The 22,378-nt window shown below is 42.0% G+C and overlaps 1 protein-coding gene across 1 annotated transcript in view; it reads right to left on the bottom strand.

Annotated features, from left to right (window-relative positions):
• Window positions 1–3,161: 3,161 nt before the first annotated feature.
• LOC132820352 (tripeptidyl-peptidase 2-like) overlaps window positions 3,162–22,378 on the bottom strand; it is a 123,123-nt gene continuing 103,906 nt past the window's right edge. The window contains exons 24-29 of the mRNA XM_060832395.1: window positions 19,060–19,208; window positions 15,881–15,968; window positions 14,701–14,831; window positions 9,700–9,910; window positions 4,257–4,376; window positions 3,162–3,434 (exon numbers count right to left, since the gene is read on the bottom strand). Coding sequence (XP_060688378.1) covers window positions 3,345–3,434; window positions 4,257–4,376; window positions 9,700–9,910; window positions 14,701–14,831; window positions 15,881–15,968; window positions 19,060–19,208 — 789 coding nt within the window. The 3' untranslated portion in view covers window positions 3,162–3,344. The remainder of the gene's footprint in view (window positions 3,435–4,256; window positions 4,377–9,699; window positions 9,911–14,700; window positions 14,832–15,880; window positions 15,969–19,059; window positions 19,209–22,378) is intronic.

Genomic DNA, 22,378 nt, shown 5'->3' with positions numbered 1-22,378 from the left:
TGGTGGATATCATTGGCTGCTCTTTCATTAGAACTATTCATGAAAGGTCAACTTGAAACATTAACTAGCGCGCTCTCTCTCTCTCTACATGGATGCTGCCAGACCTGCTGAGTTGCTCCACCTTTTTATTTTTACATTTACAGCATCTGCAGTATTTTGTTTTTGAAATTACATTTTTGAAGAATATAAAACAAAATTCTAAAATATTTTACAGGCACACCAATAACAGGAGGAAGGCTGCAGTAGGAAAAGGACAATTAAGATTAAGGCAGATCATAACACATCGGACAGACAGACAGAAGTATTAGCTATTTGACTTTGGCATTTACCACAATAGTAGGACAGGGAGACCACTGAACGATGGATAACGAATGAGATAAGTGCAAAGAAAATAAAAGTGCTGCATTAAATAAACTCATAAGACAATGCCCCGATCTAGATGGATTGCACAAAATTTAAAATAAGCTAAGTGAGAGCTAGCAGAGACATTATGACACACATTTAATGACTCAACAGAAATGGTGCAGTGTCAGAGGACTGATAGATCGCTAGTCTAATTCATGTATTTGAGGAGGACATGACACATCCAGGGAATTATATGGATCAGTTAGCTTAATGTTGGAAAAATAATGCAATTCCTTCTAAAGAAGGAAATGGAAAGACATCTAAAAAAGTAAAAATAATGAGTAGTCAGCAGAGACTTTAAAAGCGAACATATTGTTTCAGGAACCTTATTACATTTTTGGAGGTGGCATCAGAGAGACATAGGTTAGACAACAGATATTGAAAAGGGCTTCGTCTATTGTGTGGCATCTTATCGATGAAAACAACCTTAGAATGTGATGGGGGACCATGTGTCAGAATGGATTGTTAGCTGTCTTTGAGACTGAGATCAGAGTGGTGTTCCACAGAAATAGTGCAGGGTCCAGCAACATTTGGATTTTGCAATGAACCACTTCCCAGGTTTATCAACAACACTCTAAGTGAGGACATTGCTGGTCAATATGGAGAAGGAACCACGACAAGTGAGAGAAAAAACATGAACAGATTTCCAGAATGGGCAAGTAACTGGCAAACTTCGTTCAGCATCGATAATTCCAGGTACAGCATTTTGGTTGGAAGAACTAGGAGATCACAGAATACTAGGAAGGTGAAAGTCTATGTTAGTTAGTTAGAGGAACAAAATAGTAAATCGCAAAAAAAAACTTCCAGAGAGCAAACGTTCCAGGTTTCGTTTTAAAGGGATGGAATTGTAAATAGGAAAGTTATATTAACTTCTTCGTGACCTTTTTTTGACTGTACTTCGGCTACTGGATGCTACTTTAACATCAATGTACAGGGACTGGGCAAGTCACAGAATTCTTGCAAATCTTCTCTATCAGAAATATGTCTGTACACATATCAGAAAAGGCTGAGTGGCTTTTCACTTAGAAAGATCAAGCAGTGACCTAATAAAATTATGAAAGGTTTTGAGAAAATTTATACTGAAAGAATGTTTTCACTTTTGCAGAAGTGTCAATATAAGGGAGTCACCATAAAAGGGGGAAATGTAGAAGGGACTGGTCTTCTCTACAAAGAATACAAACAGCATCCCAGAATTAGCTGTACATCAGAAATTGAAAGGGTGGGTTGACCACAAGATAATTACAATTACCAGAGAAGGAGCACTGAATAAATCGTTGTAACGGTGAGTTGATAAATCCTCACGTCCTGATGAGATTTCATCCTAAGGTCTTAAAAGTAGCTAACAAAATAGTTAATGTGTTGATTTCAATTTTCCAAACCTCAGATTAGAAGAATCTTTTAGTTTGGAAAATAGACAATGTAACCCCTTCAAGCAAAAAGGGAGACAAAAAGCAGGAAACTACAGGCTGATTAGATTAACCTGTGTCACAGGGAAAATATTAGAAGCTATTACTAAAGATCTCATAACAGGACATCTTGGACATGTTCAAGGTCTTTAGAATTTAGAAGAGTCAGAGATGATTTAATTGAAATACATAAGATCCTGAGGAGACTTAACCGGGTGGATGGGGAAAGGAGGTTCCCTCTTAGGGAAAATCTAAACCAGGGCTCACCAGGACAGCAATTTAAGACAGAAAAAAGGAAAATATTTTCTCTCAAAGGACTGAGCATTTTTAGAATTTTCTACCTCAAAAGGCAGTGGATGTAGTATCTTCAAATAATTTGAAGGCAGAGGTAGATAAGATTCTTGATGACCAAGGGGAATGAAAGATTATCAGGGACTTGCAGGAACGTAGAGTTGAGGTTAAAATCAGATCAACCATGTCTTGTTGACTGGGAGAGCAGGATGGAAGGGCCAAGTGGCCTCCTCGTGCTCCTTTATGGCAATTCCATTACCAAGAGAGGCGAGAATATGAAGCTCACTACCACAGGGAGTGGGTGAAGGGAATAGCATGGATGCATTTAAGGGGAAGTTAGACAAGCACAAAGGGGAGAGGGAAAGAGGAACACGATGGTGAATGTGCAAGCAGCAAGGTAGGATGTTGCTACACCTGTTGAAATTCTCCAGCACCTCTTGTTGGAATCATTTTGCTTGGCAAGTATTAAGGTATGACAGGGCAGGCAGACAGAAGGATAAAGTGGTCATGAAAGGAGGAGTTGCATTTCTAATGTACCTTTCATGATTATTGGATGCCTCCAAGTGTTCTACAGTCAATGAAATACTTTGGAAATGTAAATATTGTTGCAACGTAGGAAAACAATGTGCACAGAGCCATCTCTCATAAATAGCAATGTGATAATGATGGATGATCGGTTTTTGTTATACCGTGATGTTAAAGGATAAATATTGGCTCAGACGCCCAGCCATTATCCCTGCTCTTCTCTGAAATAACACCAGAGAGGGGATGTACGGCCTCGTTTCAAAGTCTCATCTAAAAGACAGCACCTTCAAGACCACAAAGATAGTAGGCAAGCTGCTTCTAAGTCATCTGGAAAGAAACGCAAGACTAGGAGAAATGTACTGCGACCGAGACAGCTTACGATCTCGAAAGTATCCTTTTTAAGGGCAGTGTGATAATTTGCCCCTTATTTGCAATTCCATATCAGAAATGGAATATAAAACACACAGCTCAGGCTGATAGTGTGATGCTGCAGGGAAATGCTAAAGCACTTAAGAAAGAAATCCGAAGACTTCATAACAATGCTGATATAAAATATTGTATTTTTGTAGGATTCTTCATCAGTAATACCAAAGTTTAAAAAAAATTGACAAGCAAAAATAGAGCAAACACAAAACCGAGCCCAATCATCAGAAAGCTTCTCCTATATCAAACCCTGTTAAAAATGCACACATACATTCTTTATTTCAATAATAAACGCTAGAATGGGACGTAGTCTGGGGGATACATCACTGAGAGGAAGTTCTCATAGGAAGAGGCACAGTGCTCCCAATCGAGAGTCTTCATCAACTGTAATAAAGAAAATAAAGTTGACAAACAGTATTTCTCAGCAATTCTAATAAAACTGTAACCAATGAATAGAGACCTGACACTAAAGCTCCCCAACGCACACCTTAAAAAATATACTTGATCTGACAGTGCTGTCTTGTGTGAAATTCCAGTGTCTTGTCATTTGACCTGTTTTGCTAAATGCTATAATTTTGACATGAAAACAAGATGTACATCGTACATTCCTGCATCACATTTCAAAAAGTATGGCAATGTTTTACATTCACAGTGATTATTTTGAACTATGACCATTGATATTAATTTTCCCAAGAAATTAACAGTCACTGAATCATCACATGCTACGCCTTCCATTCTTTTGCATCCATACCTGTCCCAAATCCATCTCCCCCCACCACCCCAACACTCCTCTCTCTCCTCCAACCCCATCTCCATCCCCATCACAAGTACTGCTCCTCCCACCCACCCTACATCCAATGGTGCACAGCTGACAAAATTCTCATCAATACTTGATACATTTCCATTCACTTCCTCTTATCAGATGATTTTAAACTTGTTGGGAATAACTTTGATTTTTGTTGACAGTGTACAGTCGCCATCGTACGGTTCTCTCCAATTTTTATTTCTCCAAGCATTAATGAAAATGTAAATTGGAAGTGATTAATTACCTTGATTGCACCTGGCTCCTGCAGATCACCCCTAATTTATCATCCTCGCTGGGTTAAGCAGTTTCAGTGTCTACAGCTTCCTCACAATGCAGACCCCATTACTTTGTTAGTTACGCTCAGCTATGTTGGATCTCTGTCATTGCCCATTTGTACTAACCTGAATACAATTGTTCCAGTTTTCTTGACTTGGCTTATTTTCAACAATTTTAGCAGCAAACTTCAAAGCACGTCCAAATGTTTGGTGCACCAAGGCATGCTTATATGCAAATGTTAATGCCTAATGACAGACATACAAAACACAAATATCAGAAAAACCCCAATACTATTTCACAAAGCACACGTGACGGGGATGTTTTCATTAAAATACCACTGTTCTCTATACACAGCCAGTGAAGTACTTTTGAAGTGCAGTCCTTGTTGTAATGGAGCCAGCCAATTTGTACACCGCAAAACTTCCACAAACGGCAACAAAATAGATAAACAAATTATCTGCTTCTGTGTCACGCCCAGAGATGGATAAATATTGGCTAGGACATGGGGGAAACTCCACACAGATTCTCAGAAAGAACGTCACGTTTCTCTCACAGTTACCTGCTGGTATTGTTGAGTTCATAATTTACACAATTATTCTCAGAAAAAAGTAGTATAATCACAAAACAATGGATGAAACCAAATTGGGCAGGGCAGCGCAGCTAACACATGATGAAATACAAGGAAACAGGAGTGGCACCTTGGTGGGAGGTAACACGGTGACTCAGTGGTTAGCACTGCTGTCTCACAGCGCCAGGGACCCAGGTTCGATTCCATCCACAGGCGACTGTCTGTGGGGAGTTTGCACATTCTCCCAGTGTCTGCGTGGGATTCCTTGGGGTACTCCAGTTTTCTCCCAAAGATGTGCAGCTTAGATGGATTGGCCATGCTAAATTGCCCGTTGTGTCCAGGGATGTGCAAGTTAGGTGGATGAGCCATGAGAAATGTAGGATTATAGAGTAGGGGAAGGGTCTGGCTGCGATGCTCTACGGAGGGTTGGTGTGGACTTTATTTTGAAAGTGTACTGTACGTTTAAGAGAGTTGAAGGACTTAGCAAGCATACAAAGTGCTGGAAAATTTACAATGCAATATTTGATCCAGCACCTCACAGTACCGGGGTTGTGAAACAAAAAACAAATTCAAATTCGGCCAATCAGTTTAAATCATGCCCCAAGACACTAAACTCCAATCAAGTTTGAATTTGGGATTTGAAAAATATGTTGCTGGAAAAGCGCAGCAGGTTAGGCAGCATCAAAGGAGGAGAATCAATGTGTCGGGCATAAGCTTATGCCCGAAACGTCGATTCTCCTGCTCCTTTGATGCTGACTGACCTGCTGCACTTTTCCAGCAACACATTTTCCAGCTCTGACCTCCAGCATCAGATGTCCTCACTTTCTCCTCCCTGAATTTGGGATTTGACAAAATGAAGACCAATGAAACGATCTGATGCTTTGGGGTACAAGACTGGGAAAAATTGAACGGCTGGGGGAGAATTGCCAAGCCACCAACGTATGCAGACTGCCCGGAGAATAGCTCTCTTATCTATCAATGACCTGTGAAACAGAAATCCCTAGGAAGAAGAAGACAGGGGAAGATACTAACAGAAGGTTCGACAGCTGGCTGGTTTAGAAATTTGAATTTTTTGGTAAATCTGAATTGGGGGTTTCACTGGATCAGTATTGTAGAAGGGAAAAGTAAAAAATAGGTTAGAGAAAGGAGCTGTAATTAGTTGTTGGTTAATATTAATCTGTTAGACTTCTAAAAAGTAAAGTTGTTAATTTTTACTTTAAACAGTGACTTCTGGGACAATTCTTGGCTTCTTAAATTTTAACAGATTTCAGCACAGGTTAAATCATTTCTGTGTTGCAGGTTTAAATTAGCAGGGGTGAGAGGTGGAGGTGGGGGGTGTTTAGCCCTGTGTCATAACAACTTGATAGGCCAAATGGCCTGCTATCACATTGCAAAGATTTGATGATTCTGTGAGCAGCCAGCTTGCAGAATTGGCATGTAATTGGCGAATAAATTTCAATATAGGCAAGTTTGTGATTTTTGTAAAGTTGTAAGTTTGCTCACTGAGCTGGAAGGTTTGTTTTCAGACGTTTTGTCACCATACTGGGTAACATCATCAGTGAGCCTCCGGCGAAGCACTTGTGGTCTGTCCCACTTATTATTTATGTGACTTGGTCTGTTACGGTGGGTGATATCACATCCAGTTCTGTTTCTGAGGGGTCGGTAGATGTGATTTTTGATGGAGTTCCAGTTTGAATGCCAGCTCTCTCAGAATACAGAGCGTGTCTTTATTTAGTCTGTCCCAGGATGGATGTGTTGTACCGGTCAAACTGGTATCCCTCATCACTCCTGTGTAAGGATACTAGTGACAGTGGGTCATGTCTTTTGGTGGCCAGTTGGTGCTCATATATCCTGGTGGCTAGTTTCCTGCCTGTGTGTTTGTTCGATGTAATGTTTGTTGCAGTCCTTGCAGGGTATTTTGTATATGATGTTCGTTCTGCTGTTTGTGGGTACAGGGTCCTTTAGATTCATCAGTAGCTGTTTCAGTGTGTTGGTAGGCTTATAGGATACCGTGATGCCAAGGGGTCAGATTAGTTTGGTAGTCATCACCGAAATGTCTTTAATGGTAGCATGGCCAGAGTCTCTGTGCATGGTGCCTACTTGTTTGGGGTTTGTTGTTTAAGAATCCGCAGACTGTGCTGATCAGGTACCCGTTCTTCTTGAATACGGTGTATGGGTGTTTTTCTTTTGCTGCTCGTAGTTCCTTGGTGCTTCAGTGTGTTGTGGCTAGTTTAAGTAATGCCCCGATTCAGCTCCCTTTGTGGGTGTTGGGATGATTGCTCCTGTGGTTGAATACCTGGTTAGTGGGTGTTGCTTTCCTGTAGATGCTGGTCTGCAGCTCTCCACTGGCTTTTCGTTCTAATATGACATTTAAGAAGGTGGGTCTGTTGTTGTTTTCCTCCTCTGGTGAACTTTCTACCAGTAAGGATGTTGTTTGTCTTTGTGGGTGTCTTCTAATTTGTTCCGTTTTGTGATGACAAAGATGTCATCCACATAGTGGTCCCAAAGTTTGTGCTGGATCATGGGAAGGGCTGCTCATTCCAGCCTCTGCATATCTGCTTCTGGTAGGAATCCTGATGATCCCATGGGTGTCCCCTTGATTTGTTTGTAGGTCTTGTTGTTGAAGGTGAAGTGGGTTGTGATGCACAGGTCTACTAGTTTGAGGATGCAGTCTTTGCTGATGGAGTTGGTGCTGTCTGGTATTTGGGTCCTTGGTTCATCTACAAGTGCAGTCAGTGTTTCTTTGGCCAGGCTGATGTTTATTGATGTGAATGGGGTCATCACATTGAAGGAAACCATGACCTCGTCAACCTCTACCTTGGTGTCTTTGATGATGTTCAGGAATTCCTGGGTGGAGAGGATGGAGTGGCCCGAGTCTTCTACTTGGTGTTTCAGTTTGAGATGAAGCTCCTTTGCTAGTGAGTATGATGGTATGCCGGGAAGTGAGACTATGGATCGGAGGAGGATCCTGGTTTGTGTCCCTCTGGTAGAAACGGGGTGTGTTGGATCCTTCAGGTTTCATGTTCTGGACGTCTGCCTTGTTAATGTCACCTGTCTTGTAGACTTTCTTCAGTCTGGCTGCAATACAGTTTGAGTCGAGTCCATCGCCACCTGCTGGTAGGTATTGGTATCTGTGAATAGTGTGTTTACTTTTTCAATGTATTCAGTACAATACTCACAGATACCAGGATACACGAGCACCAAATGGCAATCAAAAGGCACAACCAACTATCACTAGTATCCTTACACCCAGACGATGAGGGACATCAGTTCGACTAAGACAATACATCCATCCTGGGACAGACTAAACAAAGACACGCACGGGTATTCCTCGAGGCCTGACATTCAGACTGGAACTCCATCAACAAACACATTGATTTGGACCCCATTTAAAAATCTCAAAAAATAACTGGAAGTGATATTCACCCACCGTAACAGACCAGGACACAGAAATAGACCAGACAGAACATCAGCGCTTCATTGGAGGCTCACTGATGATGGTGTTGCTCGCCGAGCATGGTAATGCAACATCTGAGAACAAATCTACCAGCTCAGTGAGCAAACTTACAACCTGAATATCGGCATGTGTCAGTTCGTACATTGGGGAACAGCAATATGTGTTTGGGAACAAAGAGATTTAGAGATATATTCACAAACAGCTTCAATGAGTAGCATGGGTGACAAAAGGCATTCAACAACAATTTACTCACAGTTTCATTGCTGGGGGAAAGAAAACTGAAAACCACAATATTGATGTTGAAATTGGACGGAAATCTAGCTACATCTTTCGTGAAGTCCTGTGAACAGTTCTGATATATTACAAAAGGATATAGGGAGATTAGAGAACTGACAAAAGGATTCACAAGGATGATACCAAAACTAAGACGACATACTTATCGGATTTCATAGGGTGAAGCTCCCTTTTCTTAGAAAAGACCGAGGGATAATCCAAAAGGGATCTTCATGATTATAAAAGGATTTGACACAGCAGATATTGAAAAGACATTTCCATTTACAAGGCCACAATAAAGAGCTGTAAATTTGAGAGAGTTGCTCATAAATCCAAAAGGCAATGGAGGAAGATAATCTTTCCCTGAGTGGTGGGGTTGTAGTGAACATTATGACATATTTAAGAGAAAGCTGGTAAGCAAAAGGGAAAAATGATTTAAAGGATCCGAAGGAGTGTACACCATAAACAGAGGCAAAGAGCAGCTGGGCTGAATGGCCTGTGTTGTATACTTGATGTAATGTTTTCAGCACAATACATCAATCATTAACTGTGCTTGCAAAATAAATAGGCAATGTTCATGTTACAGGAGACAGAATCACGTGTCGATGCACTCAGTGCGGACTGAAGCAGTAGACGCTGTAAATCAGGAAATACATGAACATTTAACTAATGTCAGCATTGTTAAATTACCTCAGGATTAAAACCAAATTATAGTTGGAGCCTCAGCAGTTACTCCAATTTTGCATCAATCTATCTGATGTGCAGGGAGGATTCTGATAAAAAGCTAAAAATGCGCCTGGCACCCAAAGAGGCAATGTGTTATTAGATTAACTCAGCACACTCATACAGAAATAATCAAAGGGTTGCAACACTAACACAGACCAAGGAACAACCCAACAGCCTTGAACAGCATAAAATTGCCAATGTCTTTCCTTCACAAAAGCAAACAAAGTCCAGGGTAACAGAAATCATAAACTTCCTCTGCAAGAAGGCAGTGAATGCAGGGGGTCAGTTGGAATTCTTAAAATTTGTTTGTTTGCTCAGGGGGTGAGGAAAGCCAAATGAAGTGGGTTTGGGGCAAGGACCAGTTTCTGACCATGTGGCAGGACAGGTGGGACTGAGGGAACTGTTCTTGCTGTTCGCATTCAAGCCTGAGATTGCAACTTTAAACCTGCATGGCCCAGCTGCTATTAAATCAGCTGGTATGAGGAAGGCAGACTTCAATCGTGGTGGAAATAATGCTCACCTTAGCTCAACATTTGTAATTTACCTTATTATCAGTGAGATCAATCCACTTCTGAACTTCATCGAACGTGTCTACTAGGCTTTTGCGGACTTGGTCCCACTCATTCTCATGGTGACAGACGAGTTTGCTTGGTGCCACCTCATTGTGTAACTTGACCTGGAGAAGTGTATCAGCCAGTGCACATCCCTTCAGGCAAAGGGCATCGGTCAGGGCAGACTTCTGCTTCTCCATCTCACTGAAAACAGGAAAGGCAGTCCAATACTGAGTGACTGGCTTCAGTAGGGGTTATGATGTGAGTAGGGAGCTTTTTTTTTGCATCTGCTGTCTTTACCCTAACACGTGCCAAGTCACATTCAGCCATCAATACTGAAAAGTACTGAAAGAGGAATTAGATAGGTTTTTGAAATTTTAACATTTTAATTTGCTATTCAGTAGGATCCTGGCTGACCTGTCCTTGCTGATTGGTTCCTGCTTCAGCACTGCACTGTTTTAAAATCTTCACCCGTAAGTTTTCTGTTCTTCCATTGCTTACTAAGCTTTGGAAACTCCTGCAGCCTGACAAACTCCAAGGTTTTCTGCACACCCTTTGAACTTTATCCATCCCCAATCTCCATCATATTCTTAGTAGCCAGCTCTGGAATTTCTTCCCTAACTCTCTCCTTTAAAGGTGCTGTACTTCTTTAAGATTTAGCAGACTCACCCTAACAGCTGTTTTCATGGTGGTTCACTGTCAAGTTTACCCAGTAAATGCCCCTTTAGACAATGCTTCTTAATTTGTTTTTGAGATGTGGATGTCACTGGCATGATCATTTATTGCCCACCCCTCATTGCATTCTGGGCAATTACATTGCTGTGGTTTGGACTGACATGTAGGCCAGACCAGGTAACGATGACATTAGTGAACTAGATAGGTTTTTATGACAACTGATAGTTAAATGATTGTCCAGAGTTTTACTGAATTCGAATTTCATCAGCTATCATGTTGGGATTTGCATTCCCAGAGTATAAGTTTGAGTACCTGGATTAATAGCTCAGTGACAATAACATCATGCTATCACTACCCTACCCTGTGCAAGTCTCTTTCCATAACTCTACAGACAAGCTGACTGACTTAATAAGCTGAGAAACTCTTATGGGAGCATATTTTAGTGCTAAAAGTGTGCCTAGGAAGTTACAATGAGATATAGACTGTGTAAATGCATGGGTGAAATTGTGATCAAAGAAGTGCAATGAAGGAAATGTGAAATCAACTACAATGGATCCCATAAAGGAATAAAGACATTTGGGGGATTTGCATGAAACGTTCAGCAATAGGAACACATAGTAAGAAAGGATTACCACAAGAGGGGCAGCAATAAAAACAGGAGGGATGGTAAGGCCTTAGAGAGTGCACAGTGCAGTTGTAGGGCCTTGGAGAGTGCACAATGCAGTTTCACCAGGATGGTATCATCAATTAAAGGGATAAACAATGGGAACATGGTGGAGATACATAGCTTTCACTATCAAAGTTTGAGGGATTACCTACACGTTTATTTATAGCTTAAAAATGTGTTGCTAGAAAAACGCAGCAGGTCAGGCAGCATCAAAGGAACAGGAGAATAGACGTTTCGGGCAGAAGCCCTTCTTCAGGATTCCTGAATTGCTGCGCTTTTCCAGCAACACATTTTTAAGCTCTGATCTCCAGCATCTGCAGTCCTCACTTTCTCCTACATGTTTATTTATAGTCAATGTATATCAATCTATATATATATGTTCATGGAAGTAAGGTGCAGCAGTAATGTCACTGCCACTAACATCAGGAATACTCCAGAGCACCAGTGAGGACAAGCATTCAAATCCCACATGGATGCCAGAAGAATTTAAACCCAATAAATACTGAAAAGAATCTGGTTTTAAAAACTAGTCTCAGAAATGGTAACAATGAAACCATTGTCAATTATCATAAAACTCATTTGTTCATTAATACCCTTTAGAGGAGGAAACCTGTCATCTTTACCCAGGCTGGTTTACATGTGACAGCAGGTCCACAGTAAAGTGGGTGACCTTTGATGCCACCACTAGCACCAGGCTTATCTGAGAGTATGGGGTCAACCTGTTGAAGTTATAACACAATACTTGTTGGCCAAACAGTACAGGCAGCAACCAGTAAAGAGATAAGCGCATCCCACCTCATACAAATCAGATCGATGCACTGTAGTCCTGCTACATCCAGCTGGGAATAGTGGTAGACAACTAAACAACTCACTGGATAAGGAGGCTCCACATAATATCCCTTCCTCAATGAAGGGGAGCCTAGCACATCAGTGCAAAAGGTAAGGCTAAAGCATTTGCAACAACCTTCACCCCGAGGTGCCGAATGGATGAGCCAGCTCAGCTTCCTGCACTGGTCTCACCAGTTTTCAGCCAATCTGATTCACTTCATGTGATATCAGGAAATGGCTGAAGGCACTGGATACTACAAAAGGTATGGGGTCCTGACAACAGTCAAGCAATAGTGCTGGAGACTTGTGCCCAGAATTACCAATGCTGGTCCAGTATGCTAGAACACTGGATCCAACATGGAAAAATATGCCCAGGCATGTCCTGACAACAGCACAAATCCAACCCTACCAATTACTGTCCCATCAGTCTACCACTGACGATCAACAAGGGGGTGGAAGGTATTGCTGACAGAGCTATCACGTAGCATCTACTCAGCAATAACCTGCTCACTGGTACTCAGTTTAGGTTCCACTAGGGCCAGTTTCTGACTTTTTTACAGCCTTGGTCCAAATTTGGACAAAAGACTCCAAAAGGAGTTCAAAAGCAAAACTCCAGAGGTGTGCTGAGACTGATCATCGTTGATGTGAAGTCAGCAATTGGCGGAGTGTGGCGTCAGGAACTCTAGCGAACTTGGAGTCAATTGGAGTAAGGGGAGAGCATTCTGTGCAGGTGTGAGTCATATTCAGCTCAATCATGATGGCTGTGATTGTTGAAGGTTGGTCATCTCAGTCACTGCAGGAATTCCTCAGGGTAGGTATTTTCAAATTAACCTGTTCAAAGAAGTTATTATACATCTCTGGAGCAGGTGGGACTTGAAACTAGGTCTCTTGGCTCAGAGGTAAGTTCCTCAGGGTAACATTCTAGATCTAGCAATTTTTAGCTACTTCATCAATGACATTCTCTCCATCATAAAGGTCAGAAGTAGGGAGATTCACTGATGACTGCAAAATGTTTAGCACCATTTGTGGCTCTTTAGATACTGAAGTAATCCACAGTCACGTGGGTTAAGACCTGGACAATATCCAGGTTTGGACTCACAAGAAGCAAGATACGCAATTGCCAGGCTAAAACCATCTCCAACAAGAGAGAATCTAGCCATCTTCTTTTGACATTCCCCACTATCAACATCTTGAAGGCTACCACTGATCAGAAATTGGGCTGAAACAGCTGTATAAATACGATGGCTTCACAAACAGTCCAAAGGTTGGGAACTCTGCAGCAATTAACTCACCTTGACACCCTAAAACCTGTCCACCATCTCCAAGGTACAAGACAGGAATGTGATGGAATGAGTGCAGCTCTAACAATACTCAAGAAAATTGACACTACTGAGGTCAAAACAGCCCACTTTATTGGCACTCCATTCACTACGTTAAGCAATCACTCCCTCCACCATTAACACTCAGTAGCAGTTGTATGTACCATCTACAAGATGCACTGCAGCAACTTTCTAAGGCATCCTTGACAGCAGCTTCCAAACCTGCAACCTTTATCTCTTAGAAAGACAAGGACAATATGATATCTGGAAACATCGCCACCCGCAGGATCCCCTCCAAGCCACACACAATCCTGACTTAGAACTAAATGTTTTCAGTGATTTGTGGCAGAGTGGCACATTGGAGTGGACAATAAGTATAGTCTGAGCCAAATTGTCCTTGGGAAGGCAATGATGAGCTGCCTTCTTGAAACACTTTGGGTTATAGGAATACATCTGCTGCTGCTGGGGAGGGAGTTGCAGCTTTTTGATGCAAGTGAAGCAAGTTGTCATTAAATATAGAATCAATATTGCCAGAATATGAGCCCGAGGGTCTAGATTATAATATCATCATAAGGTTACCCCCTACTCTCCAAATATCCCTTCACTATTTCTTCCTTGTGGCTGGGTGAACATTCCAGAAAATCCTAAAGCTCCATTCCCAACAGCACTGTAAAAGAATAGCAGAGCAGGTTCAAGGGCTTGAATGGCCTACTCCCACTCCTATTTTCTATGTTTCCATGTAGCTACACCAACTGCAGCAGCTCAAGAAAGTGGCTCACCACCAGCTGTCCAAGGTTCATTAGGAAAAGACAATAAATGGAGACCTAGCAAGTGATACCCACAACCCATAAAAGAATAAAGTGTGTGGATGGAACAACATTGGTAATAATATTACTCACAGTTGCACAATACTGCACAGTAATACTTATCCCATATAAAAATAACAAGATGTTCTGCTGAAAGTAATGAATATGCAGGCTGAGACTCCACAGAATGGAGACTCAGTCAGAAAGTATGAGTCTTGATAATTACATGTCTGAGGTCTGCAATATAAAAAATTTAATTTGATGCAGGATACATAGAAAATTTATGGGACAAATGTACATGATTGCTAACAATAAAAATATTCTAAAAGTCAAGCGCTGGTTAAAGATTTATAAGTATTTCTTGCCTGCATTAATTCCCTGCAGATGTCACTGTTGCTATAGTTATGAGCACACATCTGCTTAAACATAAGCAGCTAATAGCTTCTAACTTTAACAGGAGTTTTAAGTGCTGTGATTACTCAGATGAGCTTAAAGAGCGATATATTCTACACCTGTCATTAGGTCGGGTTTTATATTCTGGGTCTGCTCCTGCTGGGACTGCAAGGGCAGCAGTTGGAACTGTCCAATCATGATGCTCCAGCCATCACGAGCTGAGGGAGGCAAACTGGACACTCAATATTTTGATATTTTTTCGGCCTACGCTTTCTGACTGCAGACACATGCGTTTTGACAAGGTACCTTTTGATAGCGGCAGCATCTGGTCTTGGGTCATTTTTCATGGCCAAATAGGTAACCAGGGCACTTTGATCAATGTGGGAGATAACTACGTCAGCTGCTTGAATAATTTCATCAAGTCTCTTCATCCGATCCTGAGAAAGGGAAGCAAAGTTTCGACAGTCTAAGTTCAAATCGTATTACAGCCCGAGAATCTGAATTCAACCGTTTAATAAAATCTCGAAATAAACAAAAACAGCTCCAACAAAAATCTAAGCAGCTCATTATAGGGAAGAAAACTTCCCCCCTCTTACCTGGTCTGCAACTACATATGACACTAGTCCCACAACTTAACTGAGTTTTGTCCTGGCCTAATAAGACATTCAGTTTCATTCCATGGTTAGAAAAAGCCTACCACCACCTTCTCAGGGCAACAAACACCAGCTCACAGGATGTGGGGGTCACTGGGAAGAGGAGTATTTGGTACCCATCCTAACTGTCCGAGTGGAGCAGGTTGAATGAGTCAAGATTAGTGTGGTGCTGAAAAAGCACAGCAAGTCAGGCAGCATCCGAGGAGCAGGAAAATCTACATCTCGGGCAGGAGGACGTTCCTGATGAAGGGCTCCTGCCCGAGACGTTGATTTTCCTGCTCCTTGGATGCTGCCTGACTTGCTGTGCTTTTTCAGCAACACTCTAATCTAATCTTGACTCTAATCTCCAGCATCTGCAGTCCTCATTTTCGTCAAAAGGCTGAATGGCCTACTCCAGTTCCTATAGTCTTTCTGGGACGTCTTAAGAGGAAAGCTAAGAGTTAACATCATTGCTGTGGGTCTGGAGTCACATGTAGGCCAGACGAGGGAAGCTTTCCTTCCTGAATGAATGATGTGAACCAGGTCAGTTTTTACTAAAGGAGACAGTTGTCATGGTCACTATTACTGAGAATAGCTTTAAATTTCAGACATTTAAATTACTGAATTCAAATTGCGCCAGCTGCCACAGTGGAAATTGAAACCATGCCCCTACAGCATTGACCTGGGCCTCTAGATTACTGGTCCAGTGCCATTACCATCTTGCCACAACCTCCTTATTGGAGATGTTTGCACATCATCTGAAAAATAACCTGCTTATATAACTGCTTGAAGTGAACACAATGTGGAAATGAAAAACAGCAGGACAGCAATGTCAAGTTCGAGGTAAAACACACCTTTGATGAGTTGAGGTTGGAAAGATTAGCGATATGTACAGGCAAGTGCTTGGGGTACTCTGATACCAATTCCTCGTGCAGATCCAACCTGTAACAGAAGAAAGTATTCACATTTGTTCAGGGCATGCAGGAATTAGTTTGGAAACAAAAGACAGATATCTTTGGATAAAATGGGAAATCAGCAGAAATGAGGGATGTATGTGGCAAGTAGCCCTTTGAGAAAGGGAACATGTGGAGAGAAGTGCTCTGACAATTACTAATATTTAAACTTTCAATTTTAAAGGGATTTAGAGACCAAATAAATGGAAAAAAAATCACAACTTTGCTCTTTTCATGAGCATCTTGTCTCAGAGCTGTTTATAGCGTATGGTGATACTGTTTTGAACTGTTGCGATGTAGGAAGAGTGACAGCTAATTTACACTCCACAAATTTCAATAAACAGCAATATGATAATGGGCAGAAAATCTTTATTATTGTAATGTTCATGGAGGATTGTTTTTTGCCAGGACATCAAGAAAACCTTCCTTTGCTTTTCTTCAAAATAGTGCCATGGGGCTGGATTTTTGATCTCCTGATTGGCTGCAGTGTTTCTAATCGGACTAATGAGCATATGCAGCAATCACAGAGCCATTAAGACAGCCAAGGACCAATACCGATCCAACTAGACACCCAGACAGACACCCGGCAACTTTGGCAAGGACTGAATGAAATCACAGGTTCTAAAAAGAGACAGTGCAAGACAGGAGACGATGACACATCCCTCCCAGATCGTCTCAACGCCTATGGTGCTCGCTTTGAGCAGAATTCCGGCAGAGAGGTAACACCTATTCTGATGAACCTATCCCAACAGTCACTGCATGAAGGTCAGATCAGTTTTCCTTCGTATGAATCCAAGGAAAGCGATGGGACCAGACGGAATACTAGGCTGTGCACTCAGAGCATGCGCAGACCAACTGGCAGAGGTCTTCTCAGATATCTCCAACCTCTCCCTGTAGCAGGCCACTGTCCCTGCCTGTTTCAGGAGGGTCAACATCATCCCTGTGCCTGAGAAGGTTCATGCAGCATGTCTCAATGACTACCGCCCAGTGGCCCTAATCTCAGTGGCCATGAAGTGCTTTGAAAGGCTGGTCATGACATTAATCATCTCCAGCCTCCCCAATACTCTTGACCCACTCCAATTTCCAAATTATAACAGATCCACGTTAGATGCCATATCACTTGCCCTTTACTCCTCCCAAGAACATCTTGACACCAAGAACAGCTACGTAAGAATCTGACTCATTGTCTACAGTTCAGCCTTCAACACTATTATCCTCTTGAGACTGATTACTAAACTTAGTGATCTCGGACTAAGCCCCACTCTCTGCAACTAGATCCTCAGTTTCCTGACTCACTGGCCACAATCACTGAAGATTAGGGACAATATTTCAACCTCACTAACACTCAACAAGGGTGTGTACTCAGCCCCCTACTGTACTCACTGTATATCTGTGACTGCATCGCCAAATACCAGACTAATGCCATTTACAGGTTCGCTGATGACACCACCACAGTTGGTCGAATCTCAGGTGGGAGGGGGAAGACCTGGAAAAATGGCGCACTGAGAATAACCCAGCTCTTAATGCCGACAAATCCAAGGAACTCATTATTGACTTTCAGCGGGATGTTACTCATGTCCCCCTACACATTAACAGCACAGAGGTGGAACGAGTGGACAGCATCAAGCTCCTGGGAGTGGTCATCCCCAACAAGCTTTCTTGGACTCTTCATGTGGACAGTCTGGTTATAAAGACCCAACAACGTCTCTTCTTTCTCAGGCAGCTGAGAAAATTTGGCATGATAGCAAATACCCTTGCCAACTTTTATAAGTCCGCTGTCAAAGAAAGGCCGCCAGCATTCTCAAAGATCCATCCCACCCTGGCAATGCTTTTCTACAACCTCTACCATCGGGGAGAAGATACACAAGCCTGAGAGAGCGCACACACACACACGCGCGCGCGCGCGCGCGCACACGCACACACACACACACACCCCCAGTTTCCCAACAGTTTCCACCCTATTGTTGCGAGAATACTGAATGGACTTACGAACTTTTAGCGTTCGCCGGTACCTGTGTCTTTGTTTTTGCTGCTGTTTACCTATTATTTACTATCTATGCTACTTAACTCTGTGATCTGCCTGCATTGCTCGCAAGACAAAGCTTTTTACTGTGCCTTGGTACACGTGACAATAAATCCAACGTGAGGCATTTGTAAAGGAATAAATATTTGGCTGGACACTGTTGAAGACTCTGTTGGTCTTTTCAAATGATATCATCAGATAGTTCAAATGCATCTGAAAGGGCAGAAACAGACTCAATTTCATGGCTTATCCAAAAGATGGCACCTCCAGCAATACAACGCTTCCCCATGACTGCAAGAGTACTGGTGTAGGTTTTAATGTTCAGGGATTTAGGGTGAAACTCAAATCCTCAACCTTCCAATTCAAAGATGTGAAATGACTCCCAATAATGCCATGATGACAAACAATAACAGAAACTGAACAGTGTGAATGCAGCTAATCTGAAATTAAACAGAATGCACGGGAAGTATTCAGCAGGTCTGCAGAGAGATAAACAGAGTTAATGGTTCAATTCGATGATTTTTTTTTCTGATTTCCAAGTTCTGATGTAAGATCCTTGACCCGAAATGAAATCCTGTCCCGCACCTGTTCCATTAATTCTACCAAATATACGAGCAAGTAATAAAACTGCTTTCAGTGAGTATAAAGGTAATGAATACTCCTTGATAGGTTTATGATATCCTTGCAGATAAACAAATACCAGCTTTATCAAGGTGGAACACTGATCTTCAGCTAGCCATAGGAATATAATCCAATTCTGGGTTATGTAAATAAAAAGGTACAATGGTTCTGTAACAACACTAGGAGATGGGTTTGCATTTCTGATGGGATAATTAATCAGTCAACAACTCACACCAGAATATTAGCCAATACTCACACAAACCTTCAAACTAGCAACCCAAATTTTGAACTGGGTGAAAAACAGGACAAATGCTCTCTTGCAGCAAGGTTACTATAGCTACGAGCTCGTGTTTGAGCACCCCATCTTCACTGCCAGCTATATATTATCTTGCTCACTATTTGTTCCTAAGAAATTAGGTGTATTTGTGTTCCATACTTGGGTAGCCATTGTATTTTGAGATCTCGAATGGCCTCTTCGAACATTTCCTTTGGTTCTTTCTCCTTCTCTTTGCTGGACTTTTCTTTGTTTCCATCCTTGGTCTTATTTGGAGGTGATATGAGATGGTAGTACAAACTGTGTACATCCTGAAAATAATCAATTACACAGAAATTACTCACAGGATCAGTAGGAATCAGTCACTTTTGTTGTGGCAAATTCACCAACAGCGTAGTAGACATAAAACCGGAAAATGCCGGTAATGCTCATCAGGTATGACAGCATCAGTGGAGAGAGAAACATATGAACAAGGAGCAAAGAGTAGGCAATTAGGTCCCACAAGCATGCCATGCCATTTCATAAGATCATGGTTGATCAGATTGTAATTATAAATCTACATTCTTGTCTATTTCAACAACATTTTCCCTCTTTGCTTACCAAGAATGTATTTAGTTGTGCCTTAAAAATATTCAAATATCCGTTCCTCAGAAGGCAAGATCCAAAATTGAAAATGGAGATAAAACATTTTGGGCAATACTCTATTTTAAATAGGTCTTATTAAAGTGACCCCTAGTTCAGGATTCTCCCAGAAGATGAAACAACTTCTTCACATCTACTCTGTCAAGACACCACCTCTGCACCATCCCCCCCAAACCCCACCCCACCTCCCCCCCACCAAAAAAGGATTTTTTTAATTCAATCAATCTGCGTTATTATTTCTGACTCAGGTGCCACTTTGACAATGAAGCAGCTCTTCCAGTGACGCGATCCCGGAGCAACAGTCAAAAGTGCAACTGCAGGCATTCCTTGGGCATAAAAAAAACCTAGCAATCTATGCAACTGATGTAGTCTTCTGCTGCAGCTCTGCACTTGGAGCATTTATTCATGAAAACCAACACAATATCTGCTCAACTCCTGGACACAAGGTTTAAAGACTGCTGAGGCTGACTGTCAAAGAATTAAAACAGACACTTCTAAATGAGGGCAGTGGGAAGAACTCAGAGGGGACTCAGGGTCTGATTTGCCTTGGTATTCAGCACAATCACTTGGGAAGTGGAGATCATTGAGGGACCAAGGAATTGGGGAGGGGTTGGTCAAAAGAAAGGGGAGAGAGGAAAGGCATCTCCTGACTATGTTGCAATGTTTATCCCATTCCCCAGAACAGTCTGAAATCCACCAAGCTCAGTTACTGAGCTCTGGTAAGACTCTGTCGTCTGGTACTAAGCATTATGTACTGCGGTGGCCCCTCAAACCACATGCCTGGAAGTGGCCCACCATTCAAGACAGTGTCTTGTGCTGTCTGCAGCCTAAGCTCTGGAATTCACTCTTAAACCTTGCCATCTCTCTCTCTCCTGTAAGATATTCCTTAACATGTACCTCTTTATATTTCCGTGCCAAACATTTGTCTGATAATGCAGCTGTGAAATGGCTTGAGATGTCCTACTCGTTTAAAGACTCTATATAAATGTAAGCTGTTGTTGTGTTGTCACCAGAGATGAAAAGGTTTCAGATCTGAAACATTAACTCTGCTTTTCTCTTGGCAGGCCTGCTGAGCCAGTTCAGCATTTGATGTTTTTTTTTCCCCAGATCTCCAGCACCACAGCATATTGTTTTTGTAACAGGGTTAAAACACTCCTGTTTCTTGGTAATAGAAATGACCTGTCTCGAGTTTCCAGGTGCAGAATCGGTGGTTGACAAATCACTGTGTACACAGAGCCATGACATTCACTTCCTAATAGAGCAATCACCTGCAACTGTGAAATCACTAACCAGCCAGAACAAATCATAAACACAGACACAGGACAATCAGTGCTCAACACCTGCATCTACAGAAACAGCCGAGTTGCAGAATGATTCATCTACTCTGGGGAGGTTCCATTATGTCACAAATAGAGTCGCTCTGCACAAATATCACTTCACCCTGTTAAAAGGGATAGCCTCCACTGCATCCCATAATTTGGTAACTAAGTCACAGTAGCACAAAAACAGTCACTCTAAAGTCAACACTTACAAACCATGGATACCAACAGCTGATTCATACCAAGCAGCCAGGCTTGTACTTTCACAGAAAAATGAACATAATCATGGATTTCAGATGCAAAAGAACAAATCAGTGCACATTTTTATCGCGCCATTCACAACAGAGAGCTCTCAAAGCATTTGCAGCCGATGACTTAAAATGCTGATAATCCATTGGTGAAGTAGTCATAATTCCAGAGGACAATAGCAATGCTCTCTTAAGAGAGGGAACAACCAATGGTGAGTTTAACCTGAGGATCACCACCCCTCAGGTGAGGGGCAAAGTTGAGAAGGTGAAACCTTCACGGTAACCTCAGACTCAGGTCCCACTTCCAAGATGAAGCAGCTCTTCCAGTGAAGAGATCCCAGAGCAATAGTCAAATATTCAATAGCAGACAGTCCTTGGACCTGAAAAAATACCCAACAATCCATGCAACTGATGCAGCCTTCTGCTGCAGCTCTGCACTTGGAGCATTTATTCATGAAAACCAACATAATATCTGCTCAACTCCCGGATACTAGGTTTAAAGACTGCTGAGGCTGACCGCCAAAGAATTAAAACAAACACTCAGATGGTATGGAAATTGAATCAACCATCCCACGACATCACAAACTAGCCATCCAGCCAACTCAGCTAACTGACGCCCAGACTAAATGCAACTGTACATTTTCGTGTCCATTCAGGGTCAGATGTAGAGTTTCTGGCTGTGATTGGAATTTATGGCTCATTGTTGAAGTTGACGAAAACAAAATACTGTGGATGTTGTAAATCTGAAACCAAACAGAAACTGCCAGAGAAACTCAGCAGGTCTGACAGCGTCTGTGGAGGCAGAAACAGAGTTAACATTTTGAGTCCAGTATGACTCTTTTTCATTTCTGAAGGAGAACTTGCAGGCAATGGTATTCCCACGTGCCTACTGCTGTTGCCCTTCTAGCTGGTATCAGTTTACTTTTCTTCAAAACAATGGTTTGGGACATGTTCTGCCCACCTGAGATGTCAGTTTAGAATGTTCTGGTGAAGTCATTTCACCTGATGACAGAGCAGTGCTCCAAAAACTTGTGACTTCAAATAAAACTGTTGGACTATAACTTGGTTTCATGTGACTTCTGACTTTGTCCACCTCCGTCCAACAACAGCACCTCCACATGAAAACTGCGGCACATCAGAGACGTGCTTCCAGTTGCAAAGGCAGGGGAGGAGGTTACAGAAATAGGGATGGACTAATACACAATTGGTTTAAATACAAGGACGAAGATTGTGAACACGTGGCAAGGAAGGAGCACAATGACACAAAACAAT

Source organism: Hemiscyllium ocellatum, chromosome 11, assembly GCF_020745735.1.
Source record: "Hemiscyllium ocellatum isolate sHemOce1 chromosome 11, sHemOce1.pat.X.cur, whole genome shotgun sequence".
In the NCBI taxonomy this organism is placed as follows: domain Eukaryota; kingdom Metazoa; phylum Chordata; class Chondrichthyes; order Orectolobiformes; family Hemiscylliidae; genus Hemiscyllium; species Hemiscyllium ocellatum.
The sequence above is the reverse complement of the archived record's forward strand: the minus strand, read 5'-3'. Positions and strand labels throughout refer to the sequence as shown.